The sequence below is a fragment of the Bombina bombina genome, chromosome 6 (genome assembly GCF_027579735.1).
Source record: "Bombina bombina isolate aBomBom1 chromosome 6, aBomBom1.pri, whole genome shotgun sequence".
Lineage (NCBI taxonomy): Eukaryota > Metazoa > Chordata > Amphibia > Anura > Bombinatoridae > Bombina > Bombina bombina.
Window position 1 is genome coordinate 888,227,544 of NC_069504.1, and position 20,089 is coordinate 888,247,632.

Here is a 20,089-nt window from a genome sequence, read left to right on the forward strand (position 1 = left end):
CAAGTGCTACCCAGATGCTGAACAAAAAATGGGCCAGCTCCTATGTTTACATTCCTGCTTTTTCAAATAAAAATACCAAGAGAATGAAGAAAATCTGATAATAGGAGTAAATTATAAAGTTGCTTAAAATTGCATGCTCTATCTGAGTAATGAAAGTGTCCCTTTAAGCTTAATCTCTACAGTGTCTAGGTATTTAGAGATTTTAGGTGTCTGAGTTTTAGGGTGGAATATAATATATTGATAGGGGGCTTGTGGATAACGTGCTTATGTGCTGGATGAGTGTTTGCTTACACTAGGGGGGCTTGTGCTAGGTGCATACATGTATGGGTGAGTCTTAGCATGGCTGCTCATGGCATTTTAGGTAGGGTGAACATATTGCTATTAGTTGTGGGGGTCTCCTGAGGCTTAGGGTAATTATATTGCAAGTGGTCTGCTGGTATAAATTTATAGGTATTTTATTTTGCAATTGGATTTTAATAACTTGTGAATTGTAACTAGTTATGATAGGTGCTGGTATTACAAGCTGCGTCATGATTCATAAATAACTGCTACAGGGTTGTGTTCTGCCCCAGTTAGTTCATATATTTACACTAGTACACATATAGGGGTAAATTAAGTGCAGGATGCATTATCTTGCACCCAACCTCATGCAAACAATAAAGCACAATCTGGTATTGCTAGTGGATGGTTACATTTTTTAAATAGAGCATCTTAATGCAGCCAACAACTTTTAGCGTGCCCTCTACATTTTTTTATTTTTTAATAAGGTTGATACAAATTAAAACAGGTGGAAAAAAAGCAAAAACATATTGTCATACATCAGGAAACACGGTCACCTAACTAACAATCGATACAACTACCAGAGAAAAGGAACATAAAATCAAACATAACAAATAGGATGAGTATAATGATCAAGCACAACAGTCATCCACGGAAAACAAACCCAAATGAAATACAATCGGGAATAACAGATACTGAGGTGGACCAAATGATATGTAGTTAACAGTACATTACAATAGCTAAGCTACAATATATTGTTTGTGTAGGTATATCAAGCAGATGTAAGAACAACCTCAAAGATTTAAAATGTTTAGCCTCCTATCAGTTTTGTAAGTTCCTGATGTGACCTTGCACCCTGTTCTTTTAAACGGATAGCGCAGAGCGGTAGCAGTGCACTCTTGTATTAAAAGTAAGTGTTGCATTTTAAAACTATCCAAAATACCGTTGTCAAATTTTTGCACTTTTTGACACTTGAAGAAAACAGTTATGGCTTGCTATTTACAAAACACATTAAACTGCTATATCAATAAATGTTTTAAGTTGCATTTATTTAAGGAGCAAAAGTTTAATAGTGGCAAAAAGGTATTGTTGCAGAATTAAAGGGACATTAAAAACTAAATACTTTTTATATTCTTAGTATTGAGGATATTCCATACCTCCATCTAGTCATGGGTGCCACCATGTTGAAATTTGCCTTTCATTGCATTCCAGTGCTGACCTATTTGCACTTGTGCGGAAACTCTCCTTAATATACCTGCAGTGCAAGGGCGTCCGGAGGGGAGGGGGGCAAGAGGGGCCAGATACTCCCCTGGAACTTTGCCCCTTATATCTAACACCCATACACTCATCAGGGCTGGTGAAGCAGCAGCTCCATGCCCCTAAATAGGTCCATGACAAGTGTGGCAACCCGATAGGTGATTGCTCGCTCAAAAAATTAATTTAGATGAATGAGGAGACGTAGCGACAAGCAGGTCAAAAACACTTCCCCCCCCACCCACCACCACACATACACACACGTTGCTACACGGCTCTCTGTAATGTAGAGTGGAATCTGCAGAGGAAGAGTGGATTCTGTTCCACAGCATTTTTAATTCTCCTAGACATTGCAGAGGCGGCAGCGATCATAGTCATGCAATGATGAGGACATCACCTTACTCATTCACTGTCCAACTTTTACTTGCCTGCCCTGCCCAGTTGCCAGCATCACTCCAACAGCCATCGGCCATCTGATAGACAAGAGAAGAAAAGTAAGAAAAAGTGGAGTGTGTAAAGGGCTCTACACACTGTAATCTGCATTATATATCGAAAGAAGAGAGGGAAGATGCAGAAAGAAACTGTGGAGGAGTGCATTCACAGTGTCTTTGCTAATGGTGGTGGTGGGGGTCTTTATTTTTGGGTAGGGGTATTCTCAAGTGGGTATGAAAGCTTCTGGGAGCTCTTTCTAAGCCCCCTCAATCTTAACTATATGTCCCAAGTGTACCTATTATTAATAAGTGACAGTCTCTATTTTGGGCCCAATCCCTCTGTCATAATTCTGTTTTAAGTTTATGTTAGAAGTTCCATTTGCAGACTAATTTAAGTCTCCATTAGGGTTTGTCACCAAGGTCCCCTTAGTCTCCATTACTGTACCCCACAACCTTCATTATACATTATGTAATGGAGACTGATTCCAGGGCCTGGAGTGGGGCCTATACATATAGAGAATATAGCACTGTCCATACATTAACATTAATAATAATATTTTACATTGAAGGGACATAATACTCATATGCTAAATCACTTATAATTGATGCAGTATAACTCTAAAAAGCTGACAGGAAAATATCACCTGAGCATCTCTATGTAAAAAAGGAAGATATTTTACCTCACAATTTCCTCAGCTCAGCAGAGTAAGTTCTGTGTACAAAGTTATACTCAGTTACTGCCCAGCTGCAGGTAAAAAAAATAAAAAATGAAAAAATGAACAGCAGCGCTGAGGTCATGAACTCTTTTACTGTGATCTCATGAGATTTGACTTAACTCTCATAAGATTTCATTGTAAACTTCCTTTAAACTGAATAGGGAAATAACATGAGAGTGCACGAGGCTCATCCCTTCGGCTGTCCCGGGACAGACATACTGATATGCTGCTTAGAAGTCCTTTACAAAGGGATGTGGCTACTGAGGAACTTTTGAGGTAAAATATCTTTCTTTTTTACATAGAGATGTTCATGTGATATTTTCTAGTCAGCTTTTAACAGCTATACTGCATCACTTTCAAGTGTTTAAACATTTGGGTATTATGGCCCTTTAATTACATTAATTAACATTATCAGATATACATATAGAAATATATATTTAACACTAAAAATTGCAAAAAAAATCTATGTGAAGAACATTGGAATGTAAAATATGCGTAACGTGCTTCGGGTTGCGCACTTTACATCTAATGCGGTGTCGGGTTGGTGCACATGAAGAATGCGTTTTCTTAAGGCGCATTATGTAAATATTAAGCATTAAAAATATTAATAATTAATGTAAATATTTATTATAGCTATACTGAAAAATTCTAAATATTCCATATAATATATATATATATATATATATATATATTATTTTTTTTTACAGTAACTATAATAATTATTAATAATTAGTAATATTTTTATCAATATTTTATATATAATATTTACATAATGCGCTTTAAGATAATTCATTCTTCATAAGCATTAAACCTAAAGCGTCAAACCCGAAGTGTGTTCCATATATTTTACATTCCAATGCTCTTCACACAGAATTTTTTTCATTATTATTATTAAATATATATTTCTAAATATATGTGAAAATGTTAAAGTACAATTTATATCTATATATATATATATATATATATATATAGGAATATATATTTAGGTGTGTATATATATATATATATATATATACATACACATATATTGGAATATATATTTAAAATAAAATAAAACATTTTCCTGTATGTGAAGAACATTTGGAATGTGAAATATTAATTACTCCTATCGGGTTAGCGCACAAGAGATAAATTTTAGGTTTTTCTTCTTCTCTCTCCATTGAAGTCTATGGGGATAATATGTTAGTGCAGTCACTATATCCGAAGTTCTTGGGTTAGCACGCGTCAGGTTTTGCTTGCGCGCAAAACTTTTACTTTCCACCTGTAATACGAGCAATAAACACGCATGCACAAGCAGATTACTTCTAGAAGTGTTAACGCTCCAGTGAAACCGCTAAATAGCACTCCACTCGTAATCTTGTCCTAAGTTTTTAATGTTCTTTTAATAGGGATAAAATATATATGACAAGGGGCAGGACTAAGAAGAGGTCAAAGGTGTATGTGTATATATACATGTGTGTATGTATGTATGTGTATATATACGTGTGTGTGTATGTATGTGTATATATACATGTGTGTGTATGTATGTGTATATATACATGTGTGTGTGTATGTATGTGTATATATACATGTGTGTGTGTGTGTATGTATGTGTATATATACATGTGTGTGTATGTATGTGTATATATACATGTGTGTGTATGTATGTGTATATATACATGTGTGTGTGTATGTATGTGTATATATACATGTGTGTGTGTGTGTGTATGTATGTGTATATATACATCTGTGTGTGTATGTATGTGTATATATACATGTGTGTGTGTGTGTATGTATGTGTGAAGAGTTTTATGCTTCAGTAGTATCAATATAGTATAGCACCGAACTTTACCTAATGAGTAATGTGGAACTGATTTTTTATAACAAATTACTGATGTCTGTTTTCTGTTCAGTGAAGCTAAGGGTCACTGAAAAAAAAACTTGCAAGCCCAGCTAGAAGCCCAGGGCCCAGCTAGAAGGAGATGCATTTGCTTTAATGGCTATTGGCCTTTGTCATATTTATTTATGAGTAGAAAGGATACATTTTCATACTGATATAAACACACCAAGACAATTTAAAGGGTCATAAAATTAATATTATACTCATAGGGCCAGACTACAAATGGAGCTTGAGCGTTAATTGTGCTAGAATTAAGATTTTTGCACTAGTCGGGTTGAGCTCATATTATGAGTTGAAAGTAATACTGATTTTGCTCTCGCACTATCCTGGATAGCTCAAAAATCTGAAGTTTGATTATTGCATGCGTTTTCATGTATTCTCCCATAGAAGTCATGGGGGGAAAAAAGGAGAAAAAAACCCCACTTTTACACAAACACGATCGCATTTTTTCATTTACGCTAACCCCACATGAAAATATGAATATTTCGCATTCCAATGTTCTACACATAACAGAATATGTTCTATTTATTCATAAATACATATTTCTGTATATATCTCATGGTATTTTGGTACAATATAGATGATTATATATAGGTAGGTAAATATATATATATATATATATATATATATATGTGTGTGAATATCTATTTAGAAATACTTAAAACATATTCCGCTATATGCAGAACATTGGAATGTATAATATTTACAGTAAATACATAGTCAAAAACCTTTATTAAAAATGAATATTGCATAATTATGCTTTTACATATTTTCATTTACTTAACTGCAAATGGGCTCCAATTCACTTCTATATGTGTCTAAATATGTATTCATATGCATTTATGTGTTTATATGTGTATATATGTCTGTAAATACATATATACACATATATAGACATAAATATATACATACATATCTATCTTTAGACATGTATATGTAAGTATCTCAATGTTAAAGCCCTTTGTCTGCCTTTCTTTTTCTAACACCTGAGAACTTCTATGTTTGAGCCTTTATAACTTTGTGTGCAATATGTGTTTTAATAATTTTATTAGAAAGTGTAATTGTACTTTGTAATGTATTTTTGATGTGTTTTGTGCAACTTTTTTTTCGGCAAGAGCTCTGAAGTCTTAACTGTAAAGAGACTTTAACTACCCAATAAGGATACTAGTCTCAGGACTTGCAGTCAGTCATGTTATTTTCCTATTCATTTTATGGAAGCTTACTTTGAAATCTCATGAGATCAGGTGATATTTTCATGTCAGCTTTTTACAGATATGCAGCATCACTTTCAAGTGATTTAGCATATGAGTATTATGTCACTTTAAGTGTTGCACTTGCATACAATGCAAAATAGTAGTTTCGCATTTAGCGCTTTTGAAAACCAGGTATTTACTGTTTACCCTTTCTTTTGTGTAGTAAAAGAAGGTGTACAGCAAATAACTGAGTTATCTTTATTTATACATAAAGGTCAAAAGCTACTGTGCAGGAGATACGCACTCATCATTAAATCTTAGAGCAATTATGGACAGCCAACAGCAATACAATATCTGTATATCTTCAATTCTTGAGTCCTCAGCATAACCTTTACAATACATCTATTCTAGTCTAATACATGTATAGCAAACATATCAGACTACTTCAGTCACTTAGGTTTATGTATTTGCACAGGATACTTAGATATCTGGTGGAAAAGACAGCACAGAAGAAGTAAAACTCGAAAGTCACTTTTGCCCACAACTGGCCAAGAAGTCTAAATATTCATCATTGCATGGTTATAAGCTAGGAGTACATATATACAACATCAAAGGTAAAGGTGGACATTTTCATTAGCATAGGACAGGATCCTAGAGTTAAATGTAATTACCATCATACATTCTGACCTAGGTCAAGTAGGTCTGTGCTTAAAGCTGGGTTTAGAGACGTAACACATTGTGGGCTATATTAGGAGTAGTGCGCTTACTGTTGTGCGCAAGCAATAAGGGATTTGTGGCGGTTGTTTGCCCAAATTGGGTTTTTCGTTCATATTACAAGTTAAAAGTAAATGCGATCACTTGAGTACAATTGAAGTTAACGTGCGTTGTGTTAGCGAGACCTCTGTACATATATTGAAGTACATTAGAGCCCTTTGCAGTTAAGTAGATGAAAACATGAAAAAACACATATTTATGCAAGATTCATATTTAAAAAATAGTTTTAACTATGTATTTACTGTAAATATTTCACATTCCAATGTTCTGCACATAGCAGAATGTTCTAAATATTTATAAATAGATATTCCTATACATAATTATATATACATTTAGGTATGTGTGTGGATAGATAGATAGATAGATAGATAGATAGATAGATAGATAGATAGATAGATATTGTACCAAAATACCATAAGATATACAGTATGTAGAAATATGTATTTATTAATAAATAGAACATATTCTGTTATGTGAAGAACATTAAAATGTTAAATATTCATATTTCCATTTCAGGTTAGTGCACTTGAGAATATAAGATCAGGTTTGCACGCAAGTAGGGTGATTTTTTGTTTTCTCAATTTACTTTTATGGGGGAATAGGTTATTGCGTGGTGGTCTTGTATATTCAGGTTTTTACACGCGTCTGGTTAGCGCACAAGTGAAAACAGTTTACTTTCAACTTGTAATATGAGCGCAATCCAACTTGCGTAAAAAGCTTACTTCTAGCGCAGTTAACGCTCGAGCGAACGCGTTAAATAACCCTCCACTTGTATTCTTTCCCTGTGAGAGGTAACCCTAGGGCAAGACATAGTCCCACTCCTATGCTCTACAAATGTTGTATATATTAATTTTATGGTAAATGACGTATCTCTGGCTGTTTAGTAGGCGTGCATGACCCATCTCGGTACCTCTAGTTGTGAGAAATATACAAAATAAACATGAGCTAAAATTGGAAGGGTGTTTGGGGGGAATCAGATTTCTTACTGCCTAGGTCAGCACAAAAACAAAAGCTACATATATGACTATTAACAACCACATGATCTTGAGTTACACATGCTACGCCCATAGATACTGTGCTGGAGGTAGTCATTATCACTTACAAATACTACTGTCCTAGAAGTACACATGCTACGCCCATAGATACTGTGCTGGAGGTAGTCATTATCACTTACAAATACTACTGTCCTAGAAGTACACATGCTACGCCCATAGATACTGTGCTGGAGGTAGTCATTATCACTTACAAATACTACTGTCCTAGAAGTACACATGCTACGCCCATAGATACTGTGCTGGAGGTAGTCATTATCACTTACAAATACTACTGTCCTAGAAGTACACATGCTACGCCCATAGATACTGTGCTGGAGGTAGTCATTATCACTTACAAATACTACTGTCCTAGAAGTACACATGCTACGCCCATAGATACTGTGCTGGAGGTAGTCATTATCACTTACAAATACTACTGTCCTAGAAGTACACATGCTAGCACCATAGCATACTGTCAAGGGAACATACACATAGCCACACGTGTTGTTTGTACTCATACTTACACTAAATTCTACTGACAAAGAGGTACACATCTTAAAAGGGGCATGAACCCAAAATGTTTCTTTCAAGATTTAGATAGAGATAACTTTCCAATGTACTTCTATTATCATTTTTGTTCCTTTGGTATCCTTTATTGAAGGAGCAACAATGCACAGTTGGGAACTATTAGTCAGCCAATAAAAAGAGGCATATTTGTGCAGCTCCCAATCAGCAGTTAGCTACCAGCCTACCTAGGTGTGCTCTTCAACAGAGGATACCAAGAATGCTAAGCAAATTAGATAATAGAAGTAAATTGAAAAGTTGTTTAAAATTGTATGTTCTATCTGAATCATGAAAGAAAATTACATGAACAGGAGGCAAAATAATAAAATGAAAGTTTTTCTAAATAGTGTTATAGAGAAATATTTGCTCTGCAGAACATATTATTGTCCTAGAGAGTGACATCCTCGCCAACCAGGTTACTGTGCTCTCTAAAGTAAAACATGTTTACGTCCTAAAGATGCTGTCCTAGAGGAACACATGTTTATCTTCAAGGTATCTTGTCCTCAAGGTAACCATTCTCACAAAAGCAGAATCTTGCCATATCGATATACATGCTCATTACTGCAGCTTACTACCATATAAATGCACACACTCATAATTAAGACATGGGGTCTACAAATCCCCACAGTAAATACAGAATACAGAGAGACATAGATGCATTCATCTGCACAGTGGGCATTTCCAATGGTATATACATAATTATACAGAAGAACCATCTATAAGCTAAACATACAGAAGCCCTGTAGGTACAAACACTTACCTGCATAGGTACAAGTACTGGAAATATAGCTACTTAACTTCATGGGGCATTGTTCTAGAGGTATACAATCTAACTTTATAGGTCTCCAGGGTATAAGATCTCCCCTTAATATAGGAATGCCTTAGATGTATAGATAATCTGCTTTATAAGGGGAGTCCCAGAGTTACACACCTTTACCTTCATGTAACACAGTCTATATTTGAAAAATGAAATTGCCCAAAGTATTCAGTAATAATCTTAGAGAAAGTAACCCTTACCTTCATTGGGGAGATGTGGGAGTGGGAAACATAGCCATGCACATTCTCAATCTGTGATAGGTTTTTCTCCGATACGTGGACTAATTCTGGGGCTTTCATAGGGTTGGCGAGATGAGCAGGACTGTGTTCAAGAGGTGGAGAGTCATCATCTTGATAACGATATTTCTGTAACAAGAAAGGAGAAATTCCGACACACATTAGTATATGGCATATAGATGTATTTAATTTCACCCTACCGCTATCCCTCTAATTTTAGTTAAGCAACAACAGATGGGAACCTTGAGCTTGTACCATGCTGATTATCAATAACTCAAATCTGTTTAACGGTAAATATACAATGAAAAGGAATCTGATTCATATGTATCATTCATATGTATATCATTTTGTAAGTCCAGGGTGCCTTAATGGGTAGAATGGAGCCTCCCCTTCAGGACTAGCAGTTTTTTGGGTGGGGGACCGTTGGGCTGAGAGGTTCGGGGGGCTTTTTAACCCCTTGGTAGGATAAAGCAAAGGTGGCGGCACCTTTCCGTTAGGCGACACCAGGTGCAAATACTCTAAAGTTAAAGTTTGATAAGCAAGGGGGGGGGGGCAGTGGTGTGTCAGACAACGTTAGAGTGGTCTATCATTCCAGTGGTCCTCTGCATGGTCCCTCTTATCTGGATTGACCTGGAGAAGGAGGGTGTGCTCATTTCTCATAGTGGGGTTTGTAGGACAGGGTCTGCTTGCTGGTCAGTGAAGTTGGAAAGCAACGCTTTAATAGTAAAATTATTGTTTAATAAAGTTAACCCTTCCCCCATTGCAGTAGGGTTTTTTACCTATTTAAGAGCTAATTAATTCTTCCTTGCAAGAAGGTAATAAAGAATTTACACCCTGATGGTAACTCATGGTATATTTTCCCTGATTAATTTATGTAATTGTCTTGTCTAATTATTACCAAATTGTTATGCACCTAATGCTCATAGCACTGCAAATATAAGTTGCCGCTTAACAAATAAATAATTCCTGTTATTAATTGCATTTTATTATAAATCTAATAACTAACTCTGTATATAGAGGTTTAGGACATGAGGGATTTATTTTTCATTTTTCTGATGAGACACTTTGATTAGAAGACTTGCATTTGTTGGTTATTTGCCTAGATATTTATTAGTAAATCCGATGCAGAAAAATAACCAAAGGCTGTTGCCTGTGGCCATATTCTGCATTTTTTTTTTATAAGTTATTGCCAATTAACTAACAAATGCACATGACTATTGGTTGCTGTTTCCAGCAAGGACAACACAAAATTAGATTTAAGTTACCAACCTATCTGGTGCACCTTGTACATGCATATAAAAGCCAAGAGATTTCTTAAGCTATTCTATAGTGTAACTTTCAAAAAAAGTTAATTAAAAAAAAGACAATTTAAAAAAATAATAAATAAATACATTTTTTTAAAAAGTACATTTTGGAGAGCAGTGTTGTCCAACCTTTACAATGAAGCTCTCCAGTGATTTTTACAATATTTTTTCTTAATCGTGGAGGTGTTTTGCAGCACTCTTACTCGATCTGCACAGTACCGCCACATGTTGTTTATATGCAGCAAATGCTTATATAAGCTTACAGTTAAGCAGATGGTGGTGATCCCACATTTTTCATCTGTCTCTCCCTTTTTGCAATACACACGGTGCATGTTACTAATTCATAAAGCTAATATTTAAGCTTAGAGAAGAACTTGCTTCTCTTCTCCGTAGAAGACTCATGCTTAGGGTGACCATATTGCCGCTTTAAAAAGGGACACATATGAAAAATACATATGTCAGGGCTGTTTTCAGGGCTGTTTAAAGAAATGTTTTTTTATAAGAACCCTGGCATATGTATTTTTCATGTGTCCCTTTTTAAAGCGGCAAAATGGTCACCCTACTTATGCTCATCCTCTCTGGAGGGTCCACTATATATATGTATGTATGTATGTATATATATATATATATATATATATATATATATATATATATATATGGCAGTTCATCCATAATTATGTGTCCCATTATTTGAGACATTTCTGCAATTGGCTCTCTAACCCGGGACATGAAAATAATATTCCACTCAAAATCAGGACATTCAAAAGGTCTGAATATGTCTGAACACCTTTGCTGTCTAGAATCTCTAGAGAACCAGGTTGCTGCTGCAATGTAAGACCATTGAGCCATGTGTTGCCTACCAGTAGTACAAGCCATCTGTTATCATTCCATTCCTAAGGGAACTTACAAAGCTTTGGTATCGCCCTTTTTTTTTTTACATCCAAGACCTGAGTATCATTTTATCAATAGTCTTTTCTGGATGCTTTTAGTGGTCAATTAGTGGTCAATTAAGAAATCTTCAAATGCTACTCCTTCATAATCAGCAAGTTCATTCAGTTACTTAAAGGGACATGAAGCCCTAAATTTTTATTTCATGATTTAGGTAGAACATACCATTTTAAACAACTTCCCAGTTTACTTCTATTATCAAATGTGTTTCAGTCTTTTGATATGCTTTGTTGAAGGAGCAGCAATGCACTACTGGTTTCTAACTGAACACATGTGTGAGCCAATGACAATCTGTATTTATATGCAGCCACCAATCAGCAGCTAGAACCTAGGTTCTTTGCTGCTCCTGCGCCGCTTTCCTAGATACATATTTCAGCAAAGGAGCACAAGAGAAGGAAGCAAATGAAATAATAAAAGTAAATTGGAACGTTGTTTAAAATTGTATGCTCTACCTAAATCATGAAAGAAATATGTTGGGCCTTATGTCCCTTTAACATTAGGCTGCAAAACAGCACATATTCCACTGAATAACAAAGGATCAACATATCCATTCATTTAAAAATGAGTTTCTCCCTTATCAGCCTGCTTCAAACAGTGGTCTATTTTTGGGTTAAACATCTCAACTTATTATACGCGTGCAGTACACATCAATATATCAATATATTAGTCCACCAACATAGCTGACAATAAGGCAGGTTTTAATACAGGACTAAACTGTATTGTATTGTGATGCTATGTTACTTTGCCACTTGTATTCCAAATATTGTTTCCATGCTGCAGAAAATTAACACAAAAAGTAATTCCAGATACATTAATACCCTTAATGGCATTGTGTGTAGAAAATCCACATGTACTTACACATTGACAATATTAAATGATAGCATTAAAAAACTGTCAGTTTTACTAAGTAGAGAGGACTGTAATACCAGTACTATTCTAATCTAGCTCAAGGAATCAGTAACAGATTCCAACACTATAAAAAGACCAGAAGACTCAATGGCCTCTATTTATCAAGGTCTGTCGGACCTGATCCGACAGTACGGATCAGGTCCGACAGACCTCGCTGAATACGGCGATTCAGCATTGCACCAGCATCTCACAAGAGCTGCTGGTGCAACGCCACCCCCTGCAGAGGCCGCCAGCAGGGGGGTGTCAATCAACCCGATCGTACTCGATCGGGTTGATTTCCGGAGATGTCTATACGCCTACTCAGAGCCGGCGGACAGGTTATGGAGCAGCGGTCTTTGTGACCGCTGCTTCATAACTTGTGTTTCTGGTGAGTCTGAAGACTCGCCAGAAACACGGCCTTTCAAGCTCCGTACGGAGCTTTATAAATATGGGCCAATGAGTCTGCCCACATAACTTTCTGAAGTAAAAACCTTTATTCATTCTTTTAATAATATTACATATCCCAGACATTCTTTAATTTCCCATGTAGAAGTCGTCCCTACCAAGTTTACTCTATTACAGGTCTACTCAGTCAGTGGCTCTGTCATTTTCACAGAGCAGCTGTACCCAGATATGAAAATGCAGAAATGCTGGGCTTTTGGGGTTCCCTGAGGAAGAATTAATAGTATTGAGAAATGTTCATAAATGATGAAAATAAGTGGAACTTTTCATTATTACATCAAGAGATGTAAACTTTTATGCAAAACAAACCTTGAGGACTAGTTATGAAACTGTGTAAACCCTTATGCAAAACAGACCTCACCAAAAAGATATATTTCCTAAAAAATGTTATACCACTACCAGTAGCTGTGTATGTTTATTGATATGATGCCAAAAGTAGCATTGTCTGTATATTTTCTCAGAAATAATATGTTTCCTTTACTCTGATTATCAAATACAGTAATTAATCCCAAACAAACCCTTGTATCCTAATTATGTGACATTCTTACATTTTAGGTAACAATATACAGCATATGGTAAACAGATATAGATAGATAGATAGATAGATAGATGATAGATAGATAGAACAAAAACACTAATACATATCTCATGTCTAACACCATATACACTTTTTAGATTCTATGCCAAATTCTTTCTGCTTACCTTGCAACCAAACATTACAGACAATGTTGAACAGCTGAAGGTGAGTCTGCACTGGCAAGTGACAGGGGGTAGGCAAGCTGGTGGCTCACAGAGGGTGCCAGTCAGGCCCATACTGACCAAGATCATAGGTCAGCAGTACAGGCGCGCCATCCATATAACGCCTAATGCTCTCGCACTAAAAAACGTCACACACTTGCTATATACACCCTCGAGCCTCTCAACTTTTTTATACCTTTCCTCACTTTCGCTACATACATATCTTGTCAATTTTATATGTCCTCACTCTCACTCTTCCTAAACACAGTTGTCCTCGCCTATACTTACTCCTACTACCTGCACTAGTTGACAATCTTGTTATTTATACCTCTTCATAATTTCACTCTGTATTCCTCTATATAAACTCTATACACTTCTGGTCACTCTCACTATATACACCTCTCCAGAATCTTGCTATTTATATATATATATTACACATCACTCTTCACTCTCACTATATATGTTCTTGTTCTAAGTATATTCTCCTTTTGTGCTATCTCCAATTGTGTCTCTTTATTCACTCTTTATACATGTTCTACCTCTTTGTTTATGGTTTTCTCCTTGTCTACAAATATTCTCCTCTTCAGAAAGGCTTCCTCCCTTTGTATACACTCTCTTTCAGTTTGTATCCTCCTTTCCTATTCATTTAGCTATCCCCATGTCGTTCTCTCCTAATTTCTGTATGTATATCAATAACTGCCCCCTTCTCTGTCACTGTCTCAGTGTCTCATTCTATTTGTCCTTCACAATCCATCTCCCCTCTCATGAGCTGACCCAGGGGATTCCTGACCAATCACAGAGACGTAGGGGGGATGCTGACACCGTAATGACCATAATATTCCAAGCTCACTCCCTATAAAGCTAAAGAGTGCAGATCACTCCCTTTAGTGATAGGACACACACTCTAAAAAAATGCTGCTGTGTCTGCACATTATGAAAACAACAAACTGTTAGAAAGAAAGAAAACACTTAAGAAAATCTCTTCTGAATTATAATTTCTTTAAAGAGATCTAAGAAATGATTCAGTTTTGAACAACAATAAAGGATATCACTAAAACTCAAACATACAGACAAATCAATACAACAAAGAACCAAACATGTTCTATCATGCTTAAAAAAGTGTCAGTTGAGCATGTTAAAAAAATATTTATTTTTGTGTAAAAGGGGCTTGGGGCTCCATGTACTAAGCAGTCAGCGAGCTACCCGCAACAAATCTCGCGTCAAAATTCGCAAACTGATATGTACAAAGCCGTCAATTATGTTAAAACTCGCATCTTTAAAATTGCGAGCGTACTTATCCGCCAAACCTCGCTACCGCTCCATTTTTCACTGTAATTAGACACATTTGACCACCAACTCGCCAAAAACGAATGTACTAAAAAATCTATTTGTCCGCTCGCTACAATTTCCGCTCCCACCTCGTTATTTTTGCCTCGCCACCTTTTAGGTGGCGGGCAAGGTACGAAACAATAGGAAAGTCAATCTAGACGCCAGTCTAGACATATATAAAAGGCAGTAATATCAGCATTGTACTTGTGCATAACTGGTGTCTAATTTGTCTCTCATTTCCATGTACATAAATTGCGCCCAATTTGTCAACTGTAATTAAAGAGTAATCTATATTTTAAATTTGTATTGTATAGTTGTCAATCTTTATAATTATTTTTATATTAATATTTATATATTATCAGATCCAGATGAAGCCATATCCAAATTGTAAATAAATATTACAAAAATAACGCTCTGTTATCACTCTTCAAAAAATTTTGAACAATAATAAAGTTGTTTAGATAAGTTGAACTTTTATAGGAGCAAAATTCTATTCCCGTGACTACTATGATGTTCGTGACACCTTGCATGTCACGTGTTAATAATTGGCCAGACAATTCAACTGAAAGTTAAGTACATCAGCTTAGTCGCGGCGAGCGAGGCGTCAAATTTATCAACAATCCGCAACTGCTCGCGGCGGGCTAGACTTGTCTATTTATTGGGGGAATATTAGTACATAGCGACAGCGGACACCATTTCGCCCGCGGCGAGTAACGGCGAGTTTATCCGCGTCTACAATGACGGATGAATTTACGGCTTAGTACATGGAGCCCTTAATGGATATTCTCAGCAGTGCATTTCATATTTAGAAAGGGACAGAAACACCTTGAGATCTTTTTTATATAAAAGGTTTACTTATGTGTAACGAAACAACTTTTGCAATACACTTTCATTATTTATTTTTCTTTCTTTTCCTGTAATTTAACTAAAACTATATACTAACAAAATGATTGTACTTAGCCTTGTTGTCTGCAGACTCAAGCACAAGTTAGTTGAAAAACAATTCCCGTAAAAAAAACATTTTAATTTGTTTTAAAAAGTTTAGACTTAGCTGACATTATGCTATTCTTTAACAACAAAACAGAAATGTCTTATAATTACAAGGTGTTTACTGTCTCTTTAATATGCCTACATTTGCTAAAATGGTTCCTGGTTACTGCGGTCATAAGCTGGTATAATCGTGGTTATTCACATGGGCAAGAAAAGTTAAAGGGACAGTAAAGTCATAATTAGACATCCTTGGTTCAGACAGAGCATACAATTTAAAAAAAACTTCCAATTTACTTCTATTTAATTTGCTTCTTTCTCATTTTATCCTTTGTTGAAGGTTTTATCTAGATGAGCTCAGGAGAAGCACTGTACCTTGGTGCTAGCTGCTGATTGGTGGCTGTGTGTATATATATATATATATATATATATATATATATATAATATATATATATATATACCCCTATTGTCATTGGCTCACCGCATGTTTTTAGTTAGCAACCAGTAGAGCATTGCTGCTCCTTAAACAATGGATACCATTCATACATATTCAAGTCACGTTTTAACAGCTTTTTTAGTCCAGTTTCCTTTTTTTAATTCAACACCTCTAACCACTTGATAAAGATGTCCAAAATGCCCTTTTGAGGACTTAACACTATTTTACGGCTATGTGCAAACCTAATCGCATAGTCTCATGTGCGCTAACCCAACATGAAAATATGAATATTTCACATTACAATGTTCTTCACATAGCAGGATATGTTCTGTTTATTCAGAAATAAATATTTCTACATTTATCTGATGTTTTTTGGTTCAATATATATTTATACCTCTCTCTCTCTAGAATTACAAGATAAAAGGCGAGTTTAAAATCCTCCACTACGCACAAAATATAGAAAAAATAACTCATTGTGTAATTCATTAACAAATCTAGACAGGCCCAGAGGCTTGTTTTCCCACAGAAAACCTCTGAATTACATTGTTTCTAATGCAGCAAAGGATTCTGGGTAATATATGCAAACATTATTTATAATTAGTGTTTGTTAAGCACTATTTCCATTTTGTTGTGAACTGAAAACAAAATGGCGACTATGAGCTTCTATGTAAGAAATAATATCTTATTTTACCAGATTTTAACATTGCTTAAACTTTAAATCATAACACAGTTGCCTTGCTACCTTAAATGAGATTGTGATGTTGTGCGCAAGTTTTTATAGAGGATGCAACTCCATGCCCACAAAGTTCAAACACTTTCACAAGAATGTGTTTCAAAGTACCTGTGCCTACATTATGAAACTTGTAAACTGGAATGAGTATTCCTGACCGTGAGTTCCATAATGAAGGCGCAAACACTTTGAAAGTGGCAGTGGTGCGGATGGAAACAGATTACAAAAGTTAGAGGGATATGAAACCCACCATTTTTCTTTCATGATTCAAATAGAGCATGCAATTTTTAACAACTTTCTTGTTTACTTCTATTATCAATTTTTATTAGTTATCTTGGTATATTTTGTTGAAAATCAGGGATGTATGCTTAGAAGCCCATCAATTTCTGGAGCGCTATATGGCAACAGTTTTGCAAGAATGTTATCCATTTGTAAGAGCACTAGAGGGCAGCACTATTTCCTGCCATGTAATGCTCCAGGTGCCAACTTAGGTATCTCTTCAACTCAGAATATCATGGGAACGAAGCAAATTTGATAATAGAAGTAAATTAGAGATGTTTTAAAATTGTATGCTCCACCTGAATAACAAAAGAACATTTTTTGGGTTTCATATTCCTTTAACTATAAAAGTTGCAATTAAGCAATCCCCTTTAAAAACATGATTTTAATAACACCAGTTAGTGACAATCACAACAGTCCAAGTATAACTTACAATCAAATATTAAAAATGAAATATAAAAACACTCCATTTGTAAATGTTGGTGTTCTGAAGTGACTATTCAAGTATTCCCATCATGCAAAGATGCATATGGAATTTATATGGTTACTGAGTGTTGAGGATGTATTCTGATGACAAAAGGTTAATGTCACACATGCAAATAAGCATTTGCTTTGCAGAGTAAACAAAGGGGTTACATATATAGAGATTATCTGTAACCTTTAGAGGTGTGAATGGGCTATTGTATCAGTTAGTATGAGGAGATCTCCCAGTTTCTATTTTACACATGTAAAGTCCTTTTCAGGGGAGCTTTTCGGTTGAAAAAGTGTTTTCGGGAGCAAGTCTCCAAAAGATTGTAATTGAGGCCATGGTGCTTCAATTTTACTTTCATGAAAGGGGTCAGAAGAGAAGAAAAAGTCAGAGTAATTAGGATTCAGAAGGCTTTAAAAGGGATCAGGGAGTAACCACTATATATAATTAAAATCTAACAAACAATATGACACAGATACAGGGTCGGCTCTAAGGGGGGGCATTTTTTTTTTTTTTACATTTTAAAAGTGACGGAACGTCCAGGGTCCCAAATGTCGCATCAACCATTTGCAGCCACTGGACCCTGGAGATCCGCCACTGGAGGGCCCAGCTAATCTCTTTACTCTCCTCTATTTACAACCAGATAACAAATAAAGTTGCATTTCCCTGCTGGTGCTCTCAAAGTTAACCTAGGGCTTGCAATGCCCCTCCTCCTGCTAGTCCACTTACTACTGAACTGCAGTGAGATTATGACATCATCAGACCTCTGCAGGAAGTGCTGGGAGAAGCTAACAGTCAGTGAGAGGGAAGGCAGAAGTAATTTTGTGAAAACACAACCATATAACCAATGTGTGTGTTTGAGTAGTATCCCTTCCCTATTGTGCTTTATATCCTGGCAGCCACAGATAAAGAAGCAAATTGGGAATTCCTTGGTTTCCCCACTGCAGGTCACAGTGTGTGTGTGTGTGTATATATATATATATATATATATATATATATATATGTGTGTATATATATATATATATATATAAAATTTGTGTGTATATACATACTGTATATACTGTGTGTGTGCTAGTAGATATCATTAATAATATCTGTACAAGTAATGTACTGCTTGGCACTCAAACTTATTGTCACGTAAAAGCTTATTTGATCATTAGTAGGGTCATTGGTAGAGCTACACATGCAAACAGTGTCCACTGGCTGTGTCATATGTGGGAGACATTCCTGAGATATGACAAATGTAACCTCTGCACTGCCATAAATCTGGTAAATGTAACTGCTGCGGCATTGCCAGACATCTTATAAATGTAACCCCTATACTCCTTGAGATATGACACGTAACCGATGCACTTCCAGAAATATAAACAAATCTAACTCCTGCACAGCCAGAGATCTGATAAATGTAATCTCTGGACTGCCACAGTAGGTCTGCTCTTATTTTGACTGCTTTTTAAATGCGTGCCCCCTCGTGAAAAAAAAATGCCCCCCCCATTTCATTCATTCTGGAGCCGACCCTGCACAGATAACAAAATAGTTAAAGTATAACATGAAGATAACAAAACAAGAATGCAAAACAAAGTAAATTAATATGTTTAATACTTCAAGAAAAAAATATGTCAGAAGAATATACATATATATCTACATGTAGATTAACCACTTCGATGCGTATAACGAGCTTCAGTAGTCATACACAACGCGCATGACAAGCCCTTTTTTGTTATTCAGGGTGAGGGATCGCCGATAAATCGCTGTTTTCGGCAATCACCTACACTACAGGCCAGGGATCGTTGGTGGCCTAGTGGGAGGCAGTCTCAGGCTTCATGGGAATACTGATGTCACCACGTATGCATGTGGTGATGACACAAAGGGGGCAGAACCAGGAAGCTCAGTGTCGCTGCAAGGGAGCTGGATGGGGACCTTCAAACCCCTCGATCTCAGCTCCTATAGCAGCTACAAACCAAGACCCCTCATTTGAAAGAGAATCGCCTGGTATGTATTAAGACACCTAATAAAGTTTAGGTTCTAGTAGACAAGTCCCTCTCTCAAAAAGTGGGGGTCTCTCTAATTTATATTCTAACACCCAAAAGTTTGTATGGCCCCTATTTCACATATGGCTACCCATGATGATAATTTAGTAAGGGAATCACAGTAACAGCAGTATTATATTATAATAATAATAATAATAATAATAATAATATTTAGTATTATTTACTAAAATCTAAGAAAAAATTATATATATTTTTTTTACAGTTTTTGCTGCAGCTATCTCACGTCTTCAGGGCCTGCGGAAAAAAACAATACATAATTTGTATAGGTCACTAACTTATTTTTTTTTCTTA

General features: G+C 35.9%; 1 protein-coding gene across 1 annotated transcript in view; it reads right to left on the reverse strand.

Annotated features, from left to right (window-relative positions):
• DLG4 (discs large MAGUK scaffold protein 4) overlaps window positions 1–20,089 on the reverse strand; it is a 403,179-nt gene that overhangs the window by 218,409 nt on the left and 164,681 nt on the right. Inside the window, exon 2 of the mRNA XM_053718431.1 lies at window positions 9,142–9,306. Within this exon, the coding sequence (XP_053574406.1) occupies window positions 9,142–9,306 (165 nt within the window). The remainder of the gene's footprint in view (window positions 1–9,141; window positions 9,307–20,089) is intronic.